This window comes from Rhineura floridana, chromosome 2 (assembly GCF_030035675.1).
Source record: "Rhineura floridana isolate rRhiFlo1 chromosome 2, rRhiFlo1.hap2, whole genome shotgun sequence".
NCBI classification, from domain to species: Eukaryota; Metazoa; Chordata; class Lepidosauria; order Squamata; family Rhineuridae; genus Rhineura; species Rhineura floridana.
In genome coordinates this window covers 207,624,171-207,646,791 of record NC_084481.1, presented here as the reverse complement: position 1 = coordinate 207,646,791, position 22,621 = coordinate 207,624,171, and the positions used below count along the sequence as shown (strand labels likewise).

Genomic DNA, 22,621 nt, shown 5'->3' with positions numbered 1-22,621 from the left:
GCCTGTCTAATATTTAAGGGGAGGGAATTCTAAAGGGTAGGTGCCACTACACTAAAGGTCCGCTTCCTATGTTGTATGGAATGGACCTCCTGGTAAGATGGGGTCTGCAGGAGGCCCTCACCTGCAGAGTGCAGTGATCGACTGGGTAATATAAGGGGTAAGATGGTCTTTCAAGTATCCTGGTCCCAAGCTGTATAGGACTAATTAAGCTGAACGTGTTTTGAGATCATTTAAATGTGAACAGGTGACAGCAGCCATGCATTTGCAAAGAGCAACAGCCTCCAGTTCATCTTATCATTGCTGAAGTTATCATTTTGGACAATAGTATCTGCAGCCCTCCAGGAAGTGAAGTAGGTTTCTACCTGATACCATAAGCAAAAGTCCCACACTCATTTCCAAAGCATCCCACCATCGCCCATATCAGCTTCTTACAAGACACCAAGATGTCACCGACAACAGATTTAATGCCAGTATTGTAAAAGGAAAGCCACACAACAAAAGAACAGAAACAGGACAAATGTCTGCTGTGCCTCTTCCTAGAAATCTGCTGTTTGAGATAAAGTGCTGGCAAAGGCTTCAGGGATAGGTGGGTGGGCAGAGATCCAGGAGGCCAACTAGCCCAGGTTTGGGAATGAAGAGAATGGGTTCTGGCAGTGAGGTTGTAGTCCAGACAGAAGGCTCCAGCAATATGGGGAAGTCTACACAAGGACCTAGATCAGAATTTCAGGCTAAATCATTTATAAACATAGGAACATAAGGAGCTGCCTGAGACTGACTGGCAGTGGCTCTCCAAGGCTTCAGGTAGGAGTCTCTACCAGCCCTACATGGAGATGTCAGGGACTGGACCTGGGACCTTCTGGGACCAAGAAGATGCTCTACTACTAAGCTAAAGCCACACGGCATTCTGCCTAATGCTTACTGCTGAATCCCTATTGCTAAATGCTGCTGTCAGGAGAAATTAGTATGGAGACAGTATAAGGTCTTAGTGGAAAAACTTCCCTAGCATTCATGACAGAAGAGGTTCTACCCAAGAAGCAATTACAAATAGATTCCTATGAACAGAGGCGATAGGCAGGGAAGAGGGGTGAGCACAATTCAGTGGCGGAGAGTACATAGCTTGCAGGCAGAAGGCCTCAGATTCAGTCCTTGTCATCTCCACATAAAAGCATCTTAGGTAGCAGAGTGAGGTAAGAAGCCCCTTGCCTGAAATCTGAGATCAGCCTTCTGCAACCTGGTATCCTCCAGATGTTTTGGACAATACATCCCATTATCCCTGACCATTGGCCATGCTGGCTGGGGCTGATGGGAGATGTAGTCCAATGACATCTGGAGGGCTCCAGGCTGGGGAAGGCTACCTTGGAGAGATACTGAGGCTGGTTGAAGCAAACCAAGGCAGCTTCCCTCGGTATATCCTTCCTATGTTATTATGATCAATTTCCTGGGAAAACTTCCTTGCCCCAAATTTCATTGTATTTACATACGGTGGTCCTTGCACTTTTTAATTCAAATTAGGAAACTCCAGAACTAACCAGCATTTGCTTCTACTTCTTTTGCTGTTGACCGAGACACAATATGTAGCTTATAGTAAATTGCTGTATTGAGATTCCACCACATAAGCTTGTGGGGGGGGGGGGAGGAAGGCAGTGATTTGGGGGTTTGACATTTGGCCACAAATCTATTAATGCCATACATTAAAACAGGGTCGGGGAACCTGTGGCCCTCCAGATGTTGTTGGCCTACAGCTCCCATCAGTTCCAGGAAGTGTGGCCAATGCTCAGGTGTAATGGAAACGGTAGTTGGGCAATGTCTGGAAGGCATCAGATTCCGCCTTCCCCCCACATTAACAGATCAACTGGGATATCATAGAATCATAGAATAGTAGAGGTTGAAGGGGCCTATAAGGCCATCAAGTCCAACCCCCTGGGTTCATTGGCGATCACTCATGGCCAAGTAAGATCGCCTTCCAATATAAGGTCTTTAACGGTGGGTCCGTAAGTGACTGTGGAGGCCTGTCAACTGGGCTATGGGAGTCAGTGGTTGGTAGGGTGGGGAGGACATCTCTCCACTGAGTCAACTTTACCCAAAGAATTGGGCTACACAATCATCCCTCAGGCGCCATGACTCATGCTTGGACCATATGATTACAGGGAAGCTTTCGCCAACTTGGTTCCTTTCAAATGTCTCCCATCATCCCAGACCACTGGCAATGCTGGCTGGGACTGGTGGGAGCGGTAGTCCAATGCATCTGGAAGGGTACCAGGTTGGGGAAGGATGCCTCACACCCTTCAACATCCCATACAGCTGCTAATTGCAGGAGCTGCTCACTCCAGTGAATTCCCTCCATCCCCATGTTAAGAGCATTAGGACAGATTGGGATCTTCCACAACCCATAGGCTTTTCTCCTAGATATCATGAGACTCACCTGCAGTTCCACTCTTGCTTCCAAAGGAGGAAGGTAAGTGGCACTGCATCTCCTCACCCCCACAACCATTCTTCTCATGAGTGGGGCAGGGGGCACCCTGAATGCCTCAGGTAGATTCTACACCAATCATAGAAATATAGGGAGCTGCCTTCTACTGAGTCAGACTATTAGTCCAACTAGCTCAGTACTGTCTACACTGACTGGCAGTGGCTCTCCAGGGCTGTAGATTGGGTTCTCTCCGAGCTCTACCTGGAGATGTCGAGGATTAAACCTGGGACCTTCTGCATGCAAGGCAGATTGTGTAACACTGAGCTGCGGCCCGTCCCCAAAAAAGTTTGGAAATCCAAACTTTCCCATCTTCCAGCATAAGAAAACCCAATGAAATTTCATTCCTTCCTCTTGTTTGTGTCACTCCCAATGCTGATAACGATGAGTAAAATGGAAATAACAGGGGTATCAAATATAAGTGTCAGGAATATATCTTTTGTTATTCAGCCCGCCTTGCATCTTATTTAACACCCTGAGCTCCCATATTGCCATCTTTGTCAGATCAAGTAGCTTCCTGTGTCGCTACATGTCTCATGCAGCTAGAGGTTTATAGTTTTATATACAGGAGAATTACAGTACATGGTAATTAAAGTGATATTTCCATGCTCCACCTTGCTCCACCCTCTTCCAGCTGTGAGAGGTTGCTTCTTGTCCATTTATATAGCAGGGGTGGGGAACTGGATCCATCCAGTGGGCCAGAACCTTCTCCCCCACAGGCCAAGCTTGACAGGTGGGCGGGACCATCCACCTATCAATCACCTGAAATCACAATGCCATGAGGTGACCCTTTTTCCTTTGCCAACGTGGTTTAAAATCAAACCACATGGGCAAAGGCACAGGGCTTTGCAGGCGCAGCCAATCAGCTGATTTTATTGGTAATTGCAAAGCCCTGCTGTGCCTTTGCAAATGACGATGATCATGGCAGAGTGGGCAAAGGCAGAAAGGTTTGCAGGCATCGCCGATCAGCAAACCCCACTTTTGGCATGGAGCCACACCTTTACTTGCCCTATGCCTGATGCCACATATTGGGCAGGTGGGCATGGCTTGGGCAAAATGGTATGGGTCAAATGGGGAGGCCTGGTGGGCCAAATTGGGCCTATGGGCCAGAGGTGCCCCCTACCCACTGTTTCAGAGACTTTCCCTTCCTGTCCTAATATAAATTCTCCCTTCTGTCTAGCAGCCTGTCTTTGCAACAAAGTATCTATTGCATGCAGCTCCCTGCTTTGCCCCTGCCTATCGCTGCTCCTTGCTATGCCTTGTGCTCCTTGCCCATCTCTGCTTTGCCTCTCTACTGTCGCTAGGCTTTTCCTGGTTCGTTAGTTCCCCTAACTGTACTGCCTAGGCCTTATTTGCCAGGGCTGTATTTTGCAACTTACCTCGGCATACCCTCCAGCCCACAGTCACTTCCTCCTGATGACTCATTTGAAAAAGCCCAAATCTGCAAAGATCCATTTTGGGAGACTGGGATGGACAGGTTTTTATCACACTTGTTCTCCACAGGGTTCAGGATAATGCACATGGTCCTCTCCCCTGCACCACCACCATTTTATTCTCACAAGAAGCTTTTTGAGGCAGGTTGAGCTAAAGCTAGACCAAAAGACAACCCATGGTTGAGTGGGGATGTGATCCCCACTCAGTCTAACACTCTAACCATTCCATCACACTGTCTTTCCTTCTCTTCTGAGAGGCTCTAACCAAATCTTAGAGGGGTCTCCTTGAGCGCACTGCAATGCTCCTTAACAATTTGCTCTTTCTCTATTTCTCATACCAGGCTAGAATCCACAGGGGCAACCTGGCCAGGCACTAGTTGCTCTAATACTAGTCTGGTCTCAACTAAAGAAGCAAGTAGAGAGAGGTGTATGTAAAGCTCTGTCTACATGGAGAGAGCCTGACTGAGAGTTAAAAGTGCCTGAGGCTTGGCATGCATGTGGAGGAGGTTCACCAGGGATGCAGGTGGGTCTGGGGGATAGTCACTAGGGTCAGAGGTTGATGGCAGAGCTACAACCTCACAAACAGAGGATGGAGGCCTCATTGTCACCTGGGGATCCTCCTCCATGGAAGTCTTTAGCAGGGTAGTTGAAGAAGTCTTCCTCTGATATGGGAGGTGGAGTGGAGTGGCAGGGTCCTGGCCCGTGATGGTATTAATCACCCTCCCCAACCCTGCACCCTCCAGGTGTTTTGGGTTAAAACTCTCATCAACCCTATCCATCATGGCCAGTGGCCAGGAATTATGGTATTTGTGGTCCAAAACATCTGGAAGACATCAGGTTGGGGAAAGTTGGTATTAGTGCTGGGGCCAAAAATGCCCACCCAACTTTCGTAGGACCATTCATCTCCCACAAAAGTGTGTGTGCTTGTGTGTGTGTATGTGTGATCTTCAGAGACTTTTGCAGGGCTGATGCTGAATTCTAGTAAATTTTGGTGGGATAGGAGGCTTACCATTGAGACAAGTCAGCCAAGGGGAAACCCTCTCTCTTATTTTTAACAGAACAAGCTTTGCCCCCGCTTCTGTCATGGACCCCATGGAGACCCCTTGGCAAGACTGAGGAAATAAGTGGGTTATAGAAGTTTGGAAAGGGGCTGGAATAATCCTGGGGGAAATGCTTCTAGGAACCTCAGACCATTTCATGCTCAGAAAGCCTATTAGTGTTTCTGCCATGGAAAGCCCACAAACTCTCCCCTTGTCTACAACTGACAGAGAGCTTTTTCAGAGAGTTGAAAGCAAAAGTAAGTTTATCAGAGCAACTGGCTAGAAAAGAGATGCTGCTAATTAGGCAGTTTTCTTTCTGCTTCTAGAATGAGCTCCCGCCTTATAGCAGGTGCTTGAATCAACCTGTGGTATGCAGACCTCACTCTCCATTGATATATAAGCCTTGCACCGCTTGCAATTGTCTGTTGTGACAATAGTCTTGCTGCCTCCACTGTGCCCAGTTCTATCCTGAGGTAAGCCCAGTGTGTTCCTGTAGTCCTGATTTATGCCTTAGAGTTTCCTAGAGTGTAATGCTGCATTCCTGTACTAAATTCTTAACTAAAGCTTCATGCAGAAATATCCAGTTTCCCAAGTTCTGGTTCTGGTTCTTGGTTGGGAGCCAGAACTACTTCAGTGATAGAACTAGAATGAGCAGCCTATCCCATTCTTAAGTCCCATATAATGTCCCACTGGCAATGGCACTATGGGTGGTATTCAACTAGTGCAATGGGGCTTCCCCACTGTCCTCCCCCCACATGCCATCCTCAAATCTGATCTGGAGGAATGAGGGGGAAACCCATAACTGATTTAGGGGCACAGATTGGGGGCAGAGGGAGAGAATGTTCCATTGCGCAATGAAAAATCCTTACACTGATGGAAACAGCAACTTAGCGCTATATTGACTTCAACTGTATATCATGACAGACCCATGTTGTGTGAGGAGGAATATGTCTACCCCACCAGCCAGGACTCTTTCATTTTGTGTAGCATAGCTTGTCTGGCATAGAAGCAGAAATGAATACCCCTTTAAACAAAAAAAAAAGCAAGATTTTTGGTTTGTTTCCTTTTAATTAATAAGGAAGGACCTGATCAAATGTACTTGCAAACATCACCTCTTTTCTTAACCCACCCGCCCAACTCCCCAGCTTCTTCTCTAACGCTGATATTATAATAGTTGTTTTTAAGGAAATTCTAAACCCTGTGTAATTCAGAACGTCAATGCTTCCACTCCTCTGGCAATGGCTAATTTTCTCTGACTAATGTGTCCATTCTTATGAGAAACAGCGACTTGCAGAAACATATGCCTGAGCACAGCACCAGGCATTTTAGGGGTGTGGGGGGGAAGAGGCTGTCAATCATATGGAACTGTGCGTGACCCTGAGATCAAGTCTGCAGAGCTCTGCATGGTGCTGTGGGCCATCCCGGTCACTTCCATTTCAGCTTCTTGTCATTTCGACGTTATTAAGTGCCAGAGATTGCCAGGCCAGTCATTTTACAGTGGAGGACAGCTACTGCCAGATTATTTTAAAAAGTGTGCGTCTCTAGTGAGTGACATCTTTGCACTCAGGTCCTGCTTGCAGGTTTCTCTTGGGCAACTGATTGGCCACTGTGAGAACAGGATGCTGGAGTAGATGGGCCATTGGCCTGATCCACCAGGCTCTTCTTATGTCCTTACTGCTGTGTGCTTTCATTCCAGTCAGCTGGTGACTGTCAATTGTCTCAAGGCAATGAATAACAAAAATAGCAAAAACAGTTAAAAACACAAAAACAGCAGATATATTTAAAACAAAACAAAATATACTCATGGCAAAGACCTATACATTGAGTTAGGAAAACCCATCAGTTGTTTCCAGAAAGTGCAGATAGTGGGTGCCTGCTGTCATATCTCAACAGGAATGCTATTTCACAGTCCAGGGGCACCACACTGAAAGCCCAGCTCCAAATTATTATGGAGTAGGCTTCTGATATCTTTGAACTTGCAAGAGAAGCTCTCCTGAAAGGATAAGGCAGTCTCTCAAGTAACCTGGTCCTGAGCTGTATATGGCTTTATATGTTAGTACAACATCTTAAACTTGGCCTGGTAGCAGATTAGCAGCCATTGCAAATCCTGTAAGCAAGGTGCTATGGTTTGCCCCCACAAGCAACCTAGCTGCCATGTTCTGCACCAGCTGCAGCCTCATCATTCTAACTAAAAAACCCGACTTGTTTGCTGTTCTTGACCTGCTAACTCTTTAGAAACTTATGAATAATCTTCAGGGCTCCATGGAATACAGCTTGGAACCACTGCACTCACTCAAATGTTTTTTCATCTACTAGAGTTCCTATACAAAGGCTGAAGTAGGCATACACACAAAGACTCTCTCCTATCTACCCTACCCTGCTGGGGGGGGGGGGAAGAAGACAGAAAATATTCTCCCTCTCTCAAAGTACTGGAACTTAAGCCTTGCCAATGAAACTGAAAATCAGTAGGCTGATGAGCTACTTATTCACAAGTAAATGAGGTACTTATTCACAAAACCTATGACTAGCTTATAGGATTCACTACCACAATGTGTGATGGCCACTACCTTACAGAGATTTTGTAAAATGGAGTAGGCTGCATTCAATTGTCACTATAAACCATGGTTTATCCTGACAGTGATGAGAGTAGCCTCTCCCTGGGCTTGTGCTCCTCCTCTGGAGTGACCACAACACAGGAATTCAGAAGCGTTTGTTTCCATTTTTGATTATGACATCTGAATCCAACAAACTGTGTTTAATTTTCTCTATGGCTTGTTTGAAACATGTCAACTTTAAACTATAGTTTCAACAAAACAAATTACAGTTAAGATTAACCACAGTTTTTGGTTCAGATGTAACACTCAAATATGGCTAATTCAAATAATAACAAGGTTGGCTTTAGAAGAGGTTGGACACATCCTCCAGCATTGGAGACAGTATGCTTATGAATACTAGTTGCTGGGAATCGCAAGTGGGGAGAACACTGTTGTACTCAGGTCCTGCTTGTGGGTTTCCCATAGGCATCAGGTTGCCCACTGTGAGAATTGAATGCCAGACTAAACTGGCCTTTGGTCTGGTCCAGCAGGGCTCTTCTTATGTCCTTAGTCCTTATGTTAAGCTTCCAAACTCCTATCCACAGCTGTGCAGGAGAAGACGAGGGCTGGAGCACACAAGCCTGGGAAGATACTAGGATTGTTCCAATCATGATAAACCATGGTTTATCTAAACAAAGCCAAAGTCTATCAATGAAAGCATTTTCTGATCATAAATCACCTTGGAACTTCTCTCATGCAATTTGTGTTAGCAATTTATGTTAACATCTCTTCACTGTTAGTTGAAACATTTGCCATGAGCATTCGGGCCAATGTAGATTTTACACTGACTTTCCAAAGCAATTGACAAAGCAACCACTTTGAAAGTTTCATGTGTGAAAATGCCCTCATTTTGAGTTGCTAAATTTCCAGTTGCTAAATGGATCCTCCATGTTAAGAGACAGTATATCATAGTAGCAGGTGTATTGGGGAATGAACACTCCTTTCACACTCTACTTAAAAATGTCCAAGACATCTGATGTGTCCCCTGTGGAAATAGGATGCTGGGTTAGGTTTTATTTGGTCTGATCTAGCAAGAGCAATTCTTATGTTCTTGTTCTCCAGTGATGGGAAATTCTGGCCACAGAATTTTCAGGCTCAGTTTCCTTGGACAGGGAGTACATTGGAGACTGTAATGTAACAAGTCTATTTATCTACACACACCTTTAGCTAGCTGGGGGAAGGGTAGTATTTTAAAAACTGTCATCATTTCAACAAATCTGTTCTTTTGAAAGCATATTGGATTGCTTATCGCTTTGTGTCATTAATTGTCATCTCTCTTTCATTACACAAACTGAAATATTATATGTGTATGAATTACAGATGTGCTTTTACAGGGAGGGGGATTTCAGTGGGTGTTTAATTGCAAACTCTGTTGTTTTGTCCTTGAAAACTCCTGTAATTTAATTTGTACGATGTTTGTTCCTGTCTCTAAATGGAAGCATAAAGGGCTGGATCCAGCTTTATAATGAATGAAGTTCTATTTGTGATTGGGGGGGGGGAAGGCAATTTTTGCCAATTCCCCCTTCTCCCTGTAGTTCTCTGTGGCCCTGCAAAAGCTGCTCTAAAAGGTCTAGGGCCCTTTAGAACAGGGCAAGAGGTGGTGCTGGGGGCTGCAGGAGAAATCAACAAAAACAACAAAATCTCCTCCCCCCACTTCCTCCAGCAGGGAGACTCCACTGGATTCCAGTCTCCTTTGCAAATGGAAGGAGCTGAACCTTTCCATTTTAAAAGAAAAATGGAAGAGAAAGACAAAATGACAACAAATGTGTAGGAAAAGCAGGCACTGCAGAGACATAGCTGTAAATATAATAGGCCCAAATTTAAATGTAATACTCTGTGTGGGGATGCTTGACCGTACTTGGCAGTTAGGTGAAGCAAGCTGCTTCACACGACCGAATTTAGGGGGATGGATGAAGGCAGAACAAAGGGGAGGAGCTGCAGCTCAGTGATGAAGGCCCTGCTTTGTATGTAGGAAGTCCCAGGTTCAACCACTAGCAGCTCCAGGTAGGGCAGGGAGAGACTCCTCTCTGAAACCCTGGAGGGTTGCTGCCAGTCTGTGTAGACAATACTGAGCTAGATGGCATGAGGCAGCTTCCAGTGGTCCTAAGGCAGAAACTGAAGGTCCGAGTGGTGCAGCAAAGCTTGTTAAAGTGTTTGTGCCCTACCCTTGCGGAAGGGTGTGAGGTGCTGTTTGGAGCTTCAGGCAACAAAATTATACTGTCATTGGGGCCTTTAAAGCAACAAGTCATCAAGGGACTAAAACATTCACTGTGAAACCATTAAGAGAGAGAGAGAGAGAGAGAGAGAGAGAGTTTGTTCTGTACCTGGACCAAAAGAAGCAGGTTTGTATCTGGCAAGGGTGACTTTAACTTCAGAGCTTGCAGTAACTCTAAGATGACGCTGCGGGTTAAGTAGAACTTATCCCTTTCCTGAAACCAAAGTGAACAAAGCGGTGTTAGTTAAAGCTTCCAATATTCATGCGTGCCAAATCCTTGAACGTTATCTATTTGGATGATTTATATACCATCCTCTGCACAAGCCACAGGGAGTTTTATGACAACGTCAAGTAAGATAAAAAGAGTAACAGGAAATCCATAACATAACACAATCCTTAAAACAACGACACGGCGACTCATAACAAATCACTAAATCGCTATTATGTATGCATCACACACAGAGGTTTGGATCCTGAGTTGCCCTTCCGTGAATGAAGCCTCCATATCTAGTAGAGGGTCCGGAAAGGCGAAGGAGGCGAGTCCTCTCCCCCACCCCCTCTCTGCAGCCCCCAGCACCACCATGCTGTTCTGGAGAGCCCCCCCCCCAACTCGCTAGAACAGATTTTCAGGAGCTACAGGGGGCTGCAGGGGAAACTTGGTAAAACTGCCCTTTGCCCCTCCCAGCAGGCACATTCCGTGAGTGTGAATTTAGGATCCAGCCCCTAAAATTCGAATGAGAAAAGGCAGTTGAAGAAAAAGAAAACCTGTGACTTATGCATTTGCCTCACAGAGCACATACATTTTCATAGCTACTGGGGCTGTCCAAATTCCACAGTTCCTATGCCCCTGTAGGGGCAGAGGGGTTCTGTTCCACAAGGGAAGGGAATGTTATCTCAGAGAGGATTATGGCACTGACATCTGCTGTTCCATTGAGCGTTTTTGTTCCATGGAGAGATGGAGAAGGGCATCTCTCCACTTCCCGTAAGCTAATTTGCTCCCCTGTGAGATATACTCCAGATGTCCCTACAGTTTATTGATCTGGATTTTTCTCCAATGGAAACTCCCCCCTTATTTTCTGGGAGGAAGGACAACCTAATGCATGCTCAATAGAGTTGCTGATAATTCAAATGCCACAGCAGCAAGGTAAATGGCAGAGCACAGAGTAAAAACCCTGAAATCAAGGCAGGTGTGGAAAACGCAAGCACCTTTTTTCACATTCATGTAATGTTTCATCTAAAGTCACAAATGGGGGAGAACAACGTCAAATTCCGCAACCAGAATTAAATGCATTACTTTGTTGCTGTGTAATATATTTCACATAAGCCCTCTAAATGGGATGGCAGGGGCAGTGGAGCTGTGCATTTAGCCCCACCCCCAAAGTCACATAGATCCTTCCACCTCTGCTATGTTGACCATGTGGTGTAGTGGATAGGGTGCTGGACTGGGACCTGGGAGACCAGAGTTCAAGTCCCCACTCAGCCATGAAGCTCACCAGACAACCTGGGGCCAGTCACTGTCTCTCAGCCTAACCTACCTCACAGGATTGTTGTGAGGATAAAATGACGAGAAGGAGAACCACATTTGTATACCACCTTGTACTCCTTGGAGGAAAGGTGGGATACAAGTGTAATAAATAAATAAACTTCTGCAGCAGAGAGCCTCCTTTATACATGAGGTTTCCCATGACATTTAGAACCCTGACCGTCCATCTCCATCATAGAGCAGGTTATCTACAAGTAGAGCAAGTTCACCATGGCAGCAGTTATGGTGAACGTGGCAGCAGTAGCGTAGTGGGCAATTCATTTTTTTTTCCAATTAATTTTTATTCAAATTTTCAAAACCAAAACAATACAAAAAGAAAAAACACAAATCAATAACTAATACAATAAAAAAAGAAAAAAATTAAAATATTGACTTCCGATTTGTCGTAGTTCAGCTATAAGTCTATAATATATAACAAGCCTGTCTCTTAATAGATTATAAAATCACCTTCCTCCAGTGGTTATCTTAATTGGTATCAAATCTCATTAACATCATATCATTTTATTCTTCCACAAAAAGTCAAAGAGAAGTTTCCAATCCTTGAGATATATGTCCATCAATTTTTTTTCTAGATAAACATGTCAATTAATCCAACTCATCAAGTCTACTAAGTCCAGTAATTTCAAATCGCTCTTCTTCCATTATCCTTGTTGGTTCCATCTTCCATCTTCACGCACCCAATAATCTTGCTGTCATAGTCATATAATAAGAGTCTGATAGGAATTTCCTTTATCACAGATATTTCCTTGCCATCAATTCCAAACGTATCACTGAAGTATTGTTGCAAAGCCGCATCTCTGTTCCTCTTTTTTACAGAATACACTAGCACATCTCTTGAAGATTTTTCCATTGACACAAAACAGGGATTAATTCTGTTAACTTTCTCCATTTCAAGTTCCATCAAATCCTTCCAGTCCAGGAATTTTTTCGAACCGATAATATCTTTATCTCCAATCTCTTCATCAATTCCTTCAGGGACAGCGCTGAGTTCCAAACCGTAATATTTGTCTCCAGGATCCATCACAGCCAGGAAATCCAAATCTTTTTCCAGGTCCATATTTAATCCAATCTCCATAGTTTGAACCTTGCCTTTAATTTTTCTTTCATCCTTTTTTGGTTTTCCAGATCTATCTTTATTCTCCTTTCTCATAGAATCCTGAATTTCTTTCAGCTCCTGTCTCATTTCGTCAAATTCAATTCTCAACGCTTGACTATTATTTCTCAGTTCTTGTTTTATTGACTTAATCCCATTCATTATTTTCTGAAACATATCTAAAGATAAAGTCCCTTCTTGTACATCCATGATCTTCTTAATTGTCATTCTTAAAACCAAAGGAACAAAACTCCTTCAATTTTCAATGTCCCAAGCAAAGAGCAATTTATTTTTTTATCCAGTTACAAAGGAGTTAATCTTTCAAACCAACTGAAGTCACACTCTAGACAGCCCTTATCTCTTATATGCCCAGAAGTGCAAAAACAGCTTTAGTTCACAGCGTCGAAATAACTAGTAGCAGAAAGAATGAGCAGATTCATCAAAAAAAAAAAAAGTAGACCAGAAAAAATAGTCCCAGACATATATTACACAAAAGTCTTATAAATCAAAAAGATTTTTCTTTTCTCTTCCAATCAGAAACCCCTCATCCGTTCTGATCTTTATAATGCTAATTTCCATGTCAGCTTTTTGCAATAAAAAAAAGATAGGCTATTTTTATTTTCTTCCCCCTTAGTTCCGTGAGTAAAAGAGAAAGTTTTGACTCACCCAGGTTTTCTTAATTGCTGGTTCTTTGACAAATCTCTTTAGCTGTATAAATAACAAAATAATGAGCGTAGACAGGAGAATGCTTGCCTGTTAGACCGTTTTTCTTTGAAGAAAAAAAAACGGCTCACTTATTCAGCTGAGCTAGCTAGAAATCCTAGCTCCGTCTGAGCTGCTGGAAGACCTTCTTTCACAGACAATTCTGACGAATTCCAGTCTCCAACAAACACAACAAAGCTGTGTGGGAAATCTCACGTTTCTTCCTTATCCGGAAGAAATTATCCCCAGTCAAAAAAAAAACCTTCTGACTGGATTTAAAACTGAAAAAGTTTCATCCAAGACGGGAGCCCGTCTCAGAGGCTGCACAGGCGGAGGGATCCTCCTGGGAAGTCCACGTAGTGGGCAATTCAGAAATGCAGAGTCTCTTCATGATAGTCACAGCCACCACCACTCTTTTTTTGCTGCTGAGATCCTTGTTAGTGCCTTCTCCCACAACAACAGATGTTCCTAGGAGCCAATATGCATGAAAGGGGAGAGTATTAGCTACTGAGAAGAGTCTTCTCAGTGGCTGACTCACCTCCTTTCATTCTGATTTTCTCCAATCAGCAGGAAAGCATGTTAGAAGGCTCTTCTCAATAGCTAATACACTCCCCTTCATGCTGATTGGCTTGTAGGATGCTAGAGACAAAAGCACCCTGCTCCCAAAAAAGGAAGGGATCTAAGATCCCCCGAGACTCTGTACAACTACACCCCTGCACGGCAGGGATGGCAAGAGTTCAGTTACTTTGGACATAGGGCTAAATGCACAGCTCCACAGCCCATGTCACCACACTATCTGTGAGTAATGTGTGGAGAGGGCATTAATCTATTCTAAGGCCACATCCGCACCATACATTTAAAGAACCATGATATCACTTTAACAGTCATGTCTTGCCCAAAGGATCCTGGGAACTGAAGTTTGTTAAGGGTCCTGAGAGTTGTTAGGAGACCCCTATTCCCAGAGTGGTTTATCGATCAATTCCTCTTCCCAGGGACCTCTGGGAATTGTAGCTCCCTGAAGGGAACAGGGGTCTTCTAACAATTCTCGACACTCCTTACAAACTACCATTTTTGGGGAGAAGCATTGACTGTTGAAAGTAGTTTGATAATAGTTTAAATGTATAATGCAGATATGGCCCAAGATTCAGGTTTTCCAATATTTTGGGACAATGAATGGGTGAACAGACAGATTTGTTCTGGCTGTTGGGGTCAGAAGAGCAACAAAACATAGCCATTGGAATAGCCTAAAGGGTTGAAGAAAGCCCAAATGCTTATACTGCCACATTACCCTGACTAGAAAAACAAAGGATTAACAGTAATTTATGAACCTTCAGTGGACTCTGCCTACATGGTTTCAAATTTTCATCCATAATCATGAGAATTAGAACCCTGGATTTTTTAAAAAAATGAAAAGCTGACGTCCACCAACTGTGCGTTCAACTAATTCATACTCAGAACAGAACCACTGGTATTACTGGACATACGTTACTCAAGTCCATTGGTTTCAATGAGCATAATTTAGTAGGAAATGAGACAGGGCCACCCACCGTGGAGAATAATTAGGTATATATGCAGCCCTGTCTATGCTTTTTTTGGAAATGTGAGTCTCTTTGTGATGCTACGGGTATAGACATGAGAGAATTAATGAAACAGTTGGCCACTCATCACATTTTAATTGGAAAGAATAAATGCTGTGCTAGTCACAGCCAGGAATTGTCAACCTTTTTGGGCGAGTGGGCACATTTGGAGTTTTGAGAAAATGCAGTGACTGCCAGTCACAAAAAGGCTGCAGCAAGATGTAGCATAACGCAAAATGGCCACTGTGGGACACCGCATAGCGGCTGCCACGTCTAAAAGAGCAGAAACTGAGACTGGAGTGGGCATGTCCCCCCATTGGCTGCCCCATCAATGGGAGAAAAGGAACCTACATCAGCCACTACTGTGCTCACTCACAAGGTTCGTTGCATCTCCCCTCTGTTCAGAATGGAAGGGAAGGTGAGTGTCCAATCCCGGCATCCAATGAAATTGTGGGCAAGTTTAAGCAGGGGGTGTTCAACATAGGAGAGGCTGAGCCAGTGCAAACAGGGGCTGATCAGGAAGAGTCAACAGTCTCTCATGCAGGACAAATTTTTGAGAGAATATTTTGCAGAGACCTTTCATGAGTGCCATAAGAGCTGGCAGGCACATTGGCACCTGCAGGCACCTCACTGGCAACCCCTGAATAAGCCATATATAATTCAGTCTTGGAGCCCCATGTTTTCGTTAAGCTCAAGATTTGGACTTGATTCTGCATTCTTCTGCTGCTTCCTCCATAAAATCAGAGTGCCTCCGATAAATAAGCGTAGGCATCTTAACTCTATATTCATCAGGCATACAGTGTTCTTTCACTTCCATAGGGTTAAAAAAAGAGAGTTTCTCAGCTATATTTCTCACTACCGCTGTCTATATTAAACAAAGGACAACCTTTTGGCCAAGCCCTTACCTGCCTGACACCTAATGTCATGTAAGTATGACTCCTGGTGGGCGTGGCTTGGCCAAAATAGCCTTGTAGACCAAATGGAGAGGACTGGAGGGCCTGATTAGGCCCGTGGGCCAGAGGTTTCCCAATCCTACTGTGGAGCAAGCAGGAGCAGTAATAGGCCTGCTTAGCTGTTTCCAGGGATTATCTTTGTTGTGAGTTTGTGGGCTGTGTTTGGGGCCCAGGCAAGAGTCAGGGTGCATGCATGGAGTCCCGGGTGAGAGCCAAGAGGCTGAGAGAGGAGGTATGTCAGAAGAAGGAATTGATATTGGTCTGTATTTATTAGTAGTTTGCATTAATACAACGTTTGTATATGTAACATTTGCTAGATATATTTTTATATAATAAGCGGTAAGGAAATGAGCCAGTAGTGGTTAAGAGTGTTGGACTATGATCTGGCAGACCAGGGTTCGAATCCCCACACAGCCATGAAGCTCACCTTGGGCCAGTCACTGCCTCTCAGCCTCAGAGGAAGGCAATGGTAAACCTCCTCTGAATACCGCTTACTATGAAAACCCTCTTCATAGGGTTGCCATAAGTCAGGATCGACTTCAAGGCAGTCCCCAAGGAAATGAACTAAATAAATCTTCAGCTAACCTCCATGGAGGCAGGGGGAAAAAAGTTTCAGTATTTACTCTACAAAAGGCGATACAAGAAAAGAAAGCCTTGACTTTCCATGACAGAATGAGTCCTACAAGCTTTGCAGAGGACAGTATTCCACAGATACCATGACTAAAATGCTCTGCCCTTAGTAAAAGCCAGTTTCATGTCAGCACCTATATCAGGGCCACATTTGAGCCCACTCCTTGGGCCTTTGCCCTTTTAATGTCCCATTTTTTCTGCAAGCAAGTCAGAAGTTACAGACATGAAATCAATGGGAATGAAAGGAAAGAGCATAAGAAGAGCCATGCTACATCAGACCAAAGGCCTATCTAGTCCAGCATCCTGTTTCACACAGTGGTCCACCAGATACCTCAGGGAAGCCCACAAGCAGGACATAAGGGCAATAACCCTTTCCCACTATTTTTCCCAAGCAACTGGTATTCAGAGGCTTAGTGCCTCTGATCCTGGAGGAAGCATACAGCCATTATAACTATTTCCAGAGGAGTTGCCATTTTAGTCTCTCGAAGCAAAACCAACAAAGAATCTTGTGGCACTTTAAAGACTGACCTATTTAATATGGCATAAACTGTTGGAATAGGCAAATGTTGCATATTCACTTGGGGGGGGGATATTTGGGAAATATCCCATGTACCTGTTCGCCACGATGTAACTTCCTTATGGGCGGGGTTAGTTACCTGGTTTCCTCCTTCCTTTGTCCTGGAGGATTTTTGAATATTCTCCTTTGCTGATCAATCCACCATTGAGAGAGGCCGCATGGCAAATGATGCTCTCTGCTGAGCATCAATACCAAACACCAAAAATGGACTGAGACTTCTATTTTCTTTCATCTAAGCTACAGCCTATGTTTCTAACATATGAGGAGGTCGTGAGTAAATGTTTTTATCTTTTATCTAAGAAGATTGTGTCTGTTGTTATTTATATAGAGAAAGGTGGGGCTGGTTACATTCTCACTCTGCTGCTTGTGTTTTTATATCTCTGCTAAGAAATAGGACCAACCAAATTAGTTCCTATTTCTCTCTGGTATTTTTATAATACTGAACATAAATGTCACCGGAACAGAGTCCACTTCACCAGAAGCATGAAGTGTTATCCTGACTTGTGGGTTATGAGATTGATGGATTTCAATCCATAAGGTGAAATCTGTTCCTTTTAGTTCACTGGGTCTACTCTGAGTAGCATGAATATCACTCATTGTCCGGTATAATGCGTGTTTCTGAGGCAGTATTATAACAACAGGAGTCTTCATCTACACCTAAAATGGTCAGCTAGACTCTGGTCTGTTGAGCCCAACTTGAGTGAGAGCAACAGATAAGAAATTAAAAAAAGACTTCAACAGTGGTTGAAGGGGATGGAAGATCCTGAGTTTAGGATGGCACAAAGAAAAAAGCTCTTCTCAATAGAGAGTAAGGCTGTGCACCAGATTCACCTGAGACTCAAGCCCGGAGCCAAATCAGGTCTATTTGGATGCATTTGGTCCTTGGCTGTGGAGGGTTGATAGCCCCAGATCTGTATGGGTTGGGTTGGGTTGGGCAGCCCAGGGTGATCCAGGCTATCAGGGGTCAGGGTATCAGAAAGAAAGGAGAGGCAGGCATGCTCAGGAAGAAGGCAGGAAATCAGGAAAAGGAGGCACCTCTTTGAGGGAGAAGCTAAATGCCTTTCCTGCCCACCTCATCTTCCCACCAGGCCTTCCCAAGCCCTGCACCATATCCAAGTCCCCTTTGCGAGTGGCGTCCCTGTATGCAGAGAAGCTGCTCACAAAGGAACAGGACCCAGCAGGATGGAATCCTCCCACTGATCAGCTGCTAAGCAGGACAATTCATCCTGACAGTGCCAGTCACTGCTCCTTCATGGGTGAAGAAACTCTCAAAGAAGCAGCGACCAGCACCATGTCACCTACCTACAGGAGAAGGAGGTGCAGCATCTTCTCCTTTCCCTGCCCCCAACCATATTTTAAACCCTATTTGAAGTTAAAATATGGTTGAAAAATGCCATAGCCCCACCCCTCAAATGGCTTCGGGGATGGATCTGGAGCAGGCGGTGGTCCTCTGGTCAGGTCAGGGTGGATTGACCCTCATTTGGGCTCATAGATTGGGGCCATGGGGAGGATTGGCAGGATGGTGAAGTAGCATTATGGCAAGCGGCATAACATGCAGAAAGAGAGAGAGAGAAGAAAAGAGGACCGCGGAGAAGACATCCATGTGTGACAGATATGCAAGGACTCATTCACATGGCTTATACCAGTTTAGACAATTTCTCCATCCAGCCCAGTATTGTCTGCTCTGACCAGCAGCAGCTCCCCAAGATCTCAAGCGGAGAAAAGTCTGGGGAAGCCAGCAGTCAAACGTAGGACCTTCTGCATGAAAAGCAAGTGCTCTGCCACTGAGCCATGGTTCCACCCCAATGGTCCTTGGCATTAAAACAAACAATTGTAATAGTGAAAGCTGGTTTAGAGAGGAGCTAAGAGTGTAAGATGAGACATCCCTCGTTAAAATCTCACCTGAGCTATAAACTCATGGAAAAGACTCTGGCTGCATACACACCATACATTTGAAGCACATTTAGTGGGTTTCACAGCTGAGCTGAGATCTGGCTCCAGGTCATCTTAGTCCTAGATGATGACTGGCCTACATGCCCCACATTGTGTGCTCTAACCACTATACAACACTGGCTCAATGTATTGGAAGCACCGCAAACATATTTATAATGTGCTATGAGAAAGCTCAATATTTTTCATAGAAACACAGTTGGAAGGGACCTTTGAGGACATCTAGTCAACCCCCCTGCATCTGCAGTATCCTTGATAGATGCCTTTTCAGCCTTTGCTTAAATATCTGCAGGAACAGCTCAAACTGTGAGGAAGTTTCTCTTGATGGTTTAGCTGAAATTGAAATTTGCAATTTCCACCCATTGGTACTAGTTCTCCCCTCTGGAGCAATCAAAACCAAGTCTGCTCCATCTTCTGTGTGATAAATCTTCAGATATTTCTCACAGGATTTGGTTTTCCGCACTATCCTGGCCACCCTTCTCTGCAAATATTCCACTTCGTCAATGTCCTTCTTAAAGAGTAGTGCCCAGAACTGGACACAAACTCCCATTTTATTATCATTTGCTTCCTAGTGAACACAATGGTAACATTTTTTTAATTATTTGTATGAATGAGGAGTGCATCAGAATACTGGAAGCAGTCTTATACAGAGTTAGATCCATTGGTCTATTTAGCTCAGTGGTGTTTACACTGAGTGGCAGCGGCTTTCCAGGGTTTCAGAGAGGGAATATTCCCAGCTCTACTTGGAGATGCCAGAGATCAAACCAGGGACCTTCTACATGTAACGGATATGCTCTGCCACTGATCACAGCCCTTTCCCACAGCTTGGGCTGAATCCACATAACCATATGGACCGTAAAACTCTGCAACAGTAGGATTCCAAACCTGTATTTTATATAGTCTTTTTCATAGGCACATTGACATTACATGTTTGCGGCATGTCCATCAGGTCATTTTTATCCCAAGTTAATGAATGCATTCTGTGATCATGGTAATCATGGTATGCAGCTGCTCCTGGTGCTGCCACCAGTACTTTCTAACGTTCATTTAGTACTGGAGTGGAGAACCTTAAAAAACAAACCAGTTAATTACCTTTGTGAAAGCTCTGTGACATAAACCACACAGTTCTACCAAGTAAGCTAGGGTGAAGACAGCATTCTGAATGACAAAAGTCAGCAATTTTGAAAATGGCTCCAGCAGACTCTGCAATGAAAGAAAAATGGAAGGCATGTCAGGAAATATGCACTTCCTTCAGCAAAATGAACTGCAAGTGGATTGAGAAATTGTTGATTATAACAAAGCCTGCTCTTTTCACTTGGAGGACATGAGGTTGCAGGTGTCCAAACTGATCCAACTACTGTAGTCACACTTTGGGATTCCCCAGCCAATAACTGAGTGAACTCCTGGAAAGTGCTCCAGGAAAAAAACAGGAACCTCTTCTCCTGGGGTATTCTCAGGGTGAGCACAGAAAGCCAGATTAGCCGTCTGTTTGGCTCATATTAGCCCGTTAACCATGTGGATGCAAGAAGGCATCGTTCTCAGTTCTGCCCTGTATTCGTCACTTGCAGCACTGCTTCTATTCCACTGCAGTTTGTCTTCTTCCAAAAACTGCATTATTCATCTCACGTTCACTATCATAAAATTACATAATATACATAAATTACATTGTCATTTTGTTATTCCACTCCGTTCATGACAATGCAAAGGAAACACAGGGTAGGTACAGAAATGTATTCAATTACGTATCATTTGCAAACTGGAAGTGAATACCGATCATATTCATGGGAATGATTTCCATTCTGAACACGGGACGAATAAGAGAATATTGGCAATTTCCACTCCTGTTTCTGTTTTCATTGGAATTCTCCAACATCCCTAGTTAACCATGTGGATTAGCACAGATTTATTTATTTATTTGTATTTATTTATTAAATTTATTAGTCACCCATCTGGCTGGCTGTCCAGCCACTCTGGGCTACGTACAAAATAAAAACATACAAATACATTAAAACATTAAAAATCTCAACAATAATAATAAAACCTAACCTACCCCAAAAGCCTGCCTGAAGAGCCAGGTCTTCAAGGCCCGGCGGAAGCTCATCATAGACGGGGCATGGCAGAGATCATTTGGGAGGGAATTCCACAAAGTGGGGGCCACAATTGAAAAAAGCTCTCTCCCTAGTTCTCACCAGTCTAGCTGTTTTAACTGGTGGGATAGAGAGAAGGCCTTTTGAGGCTAATCTGATGATGCTGGAGGCACTCCTTCAGATAGACTGTGCCGAAACCGTATAGGGTTTTAAAGGTCAGAACCAACACCTTGAATTGGGCCCGGAAAACAACCGGTAACCAGTGCAACTCCTTCAGCACTGGAGTGATGTGATCTCACCGGCGGCTGCCTTTAATCAGGCGAGCCGCCGCATTCTGTACCAGTTGCAGCTTCCGGACCATTTTCAAGGGTAACCCCACATAGAGCGCATTACAGTAGTCTAGGCGAGAGGAGACCAGAGCATGTACCAGCGATGGGAGCAGATGGTTGGGAAGGTAGGGGCACAGCCTCCGTATCAGATGGAGTTGATACAGCGCTGCCCAGCTCACAGCCGAGACCTGAGCCTCCATGGACAGCTGGGAGTCAAGAATGACCCCCAGGCTGCGGACCTGGTCTTTCAGGGGCAATTGTACCCCATTGAGCACCAGGTCAACATCCCCCAACCTTCCCTTGTAAAGGAGATCAGCACAGACAAAAGCATCTCACTCTCCTAGGGACTGAAGCTGTTCAAAGAGTCATAGGAATCTGCCTTATACTGGCTCAGGCTATTTGTTCATTTAGTATTGTCTACTCTGACTGGCAGTGGCTCCTTGGGGGTTCAGGCAGGGAGCCTTTGTCATCACCTGCTACCTGGCTCTTTTAACTTGAAATGCTAGGGATTGAACACGAGACCTTCTGCATGCAAAGCATGTGTTCCGCTCTAATTAGAGGTGCCTGGTTGACCTCTTACATCTGGAAGACCAGATCACACAAGCATGATCAGTCTCTGCTACCCAGTATTTATGATGAACCAAAACTTGTACTTGCTCTCACCTCAATTTGGTTTGGACAAAACTGTGAATGGCAGGATCAGGCTCTAGGTAAGTCAAGTGGTGCTGAATTTTTAAAAAAGCAAAGAAAGAAAGACAATTCCTGAAGAAGATATAAGCTCCCACCCACATAGCGAATGTAATCCCATGCACACATTAATGTACCCTTGATTCTGAGACCTCCTATCCTTTCACATTGCACAATTTTACTCGGCTGCAACTTTTCTCCTGCTAAGAGAAAAGAAACTTGTAATGGTGAGAAACAAGGGAGGCTTTATATACATATATAAAATCTTGGGAGCTTACTCTGGCAGCACTGCTGGTGGGTATCTTCAGCAAGCAGATCATTATTCTTAAACTGGAATCCAAAGAACACTGAGGGTCAAATGGGAGAGGATACAGGGAAAAAAGAGTTAGAGCCTTTCCTTAAATTTTCATTTAGTATCACTGGGTATAAAATAGGCTAAAGACATTTGTGTGGGAGGGCAGCAGGGCAGAATGTGATACTCTCTGAGAGGCAGCTAAGTTGGGAGTTGGGGAGTTTTGCAATGGTTCCGGTGGTGGCTTGTGGCTCCATGTCAGTGGGGCAGTGGAATCCGCTCTGGACTTTAGTCCAAATTTTCAAGGAGCTGTCCAAGGTGCTGAATCACCTTGGACAGCTCCTTGAAAGTTTGGACTAAAGTCCAGAGCAGATTCCACTGCCCCATTGACATGGAGCCCTCAGCCACCACTGAATGGTTCCACTCCCACTTGAGTGATTGGCTCCAGTAGG

At 44.4% G+C, this 22,621-nt stretch overlaps 1 protein-coding gene across 14 annotated transcripts in view; it reads right to left on the bottom strand.

Moving 5' to 3' along the window:
* UNC79 (unc-79 homolog, NALCN channel complex subunit) overlaps positions 1–22,621 on the bottom strand; it is a 219,281-nt gene that overhangs the window by 26,987 nt on the left and 169,673 nt on the right. For all 14 annotated transcript variants that reach the window (XM_061612016.1, XM_061612022.1, XM_061612013.1 and 11 more), the window contains 3 exons: positions 22,156–22,224; positions 19,867–19,977; positions 9,859–9,963 (listed from right to left, as the gene is read on the bottom strand). In XM_061612016.1, coding sequence (XP_061468000.1) covers positions 9,859–9,963; positions 19,867–19,977; positions 22,156–22,224 — 285 coding nt within the window. The remainder of the gene's footprint in view (positions 1–9,858; positions 9,964–19,866; positions 19,978–22,155; positions 22,225–22,621) is intronic.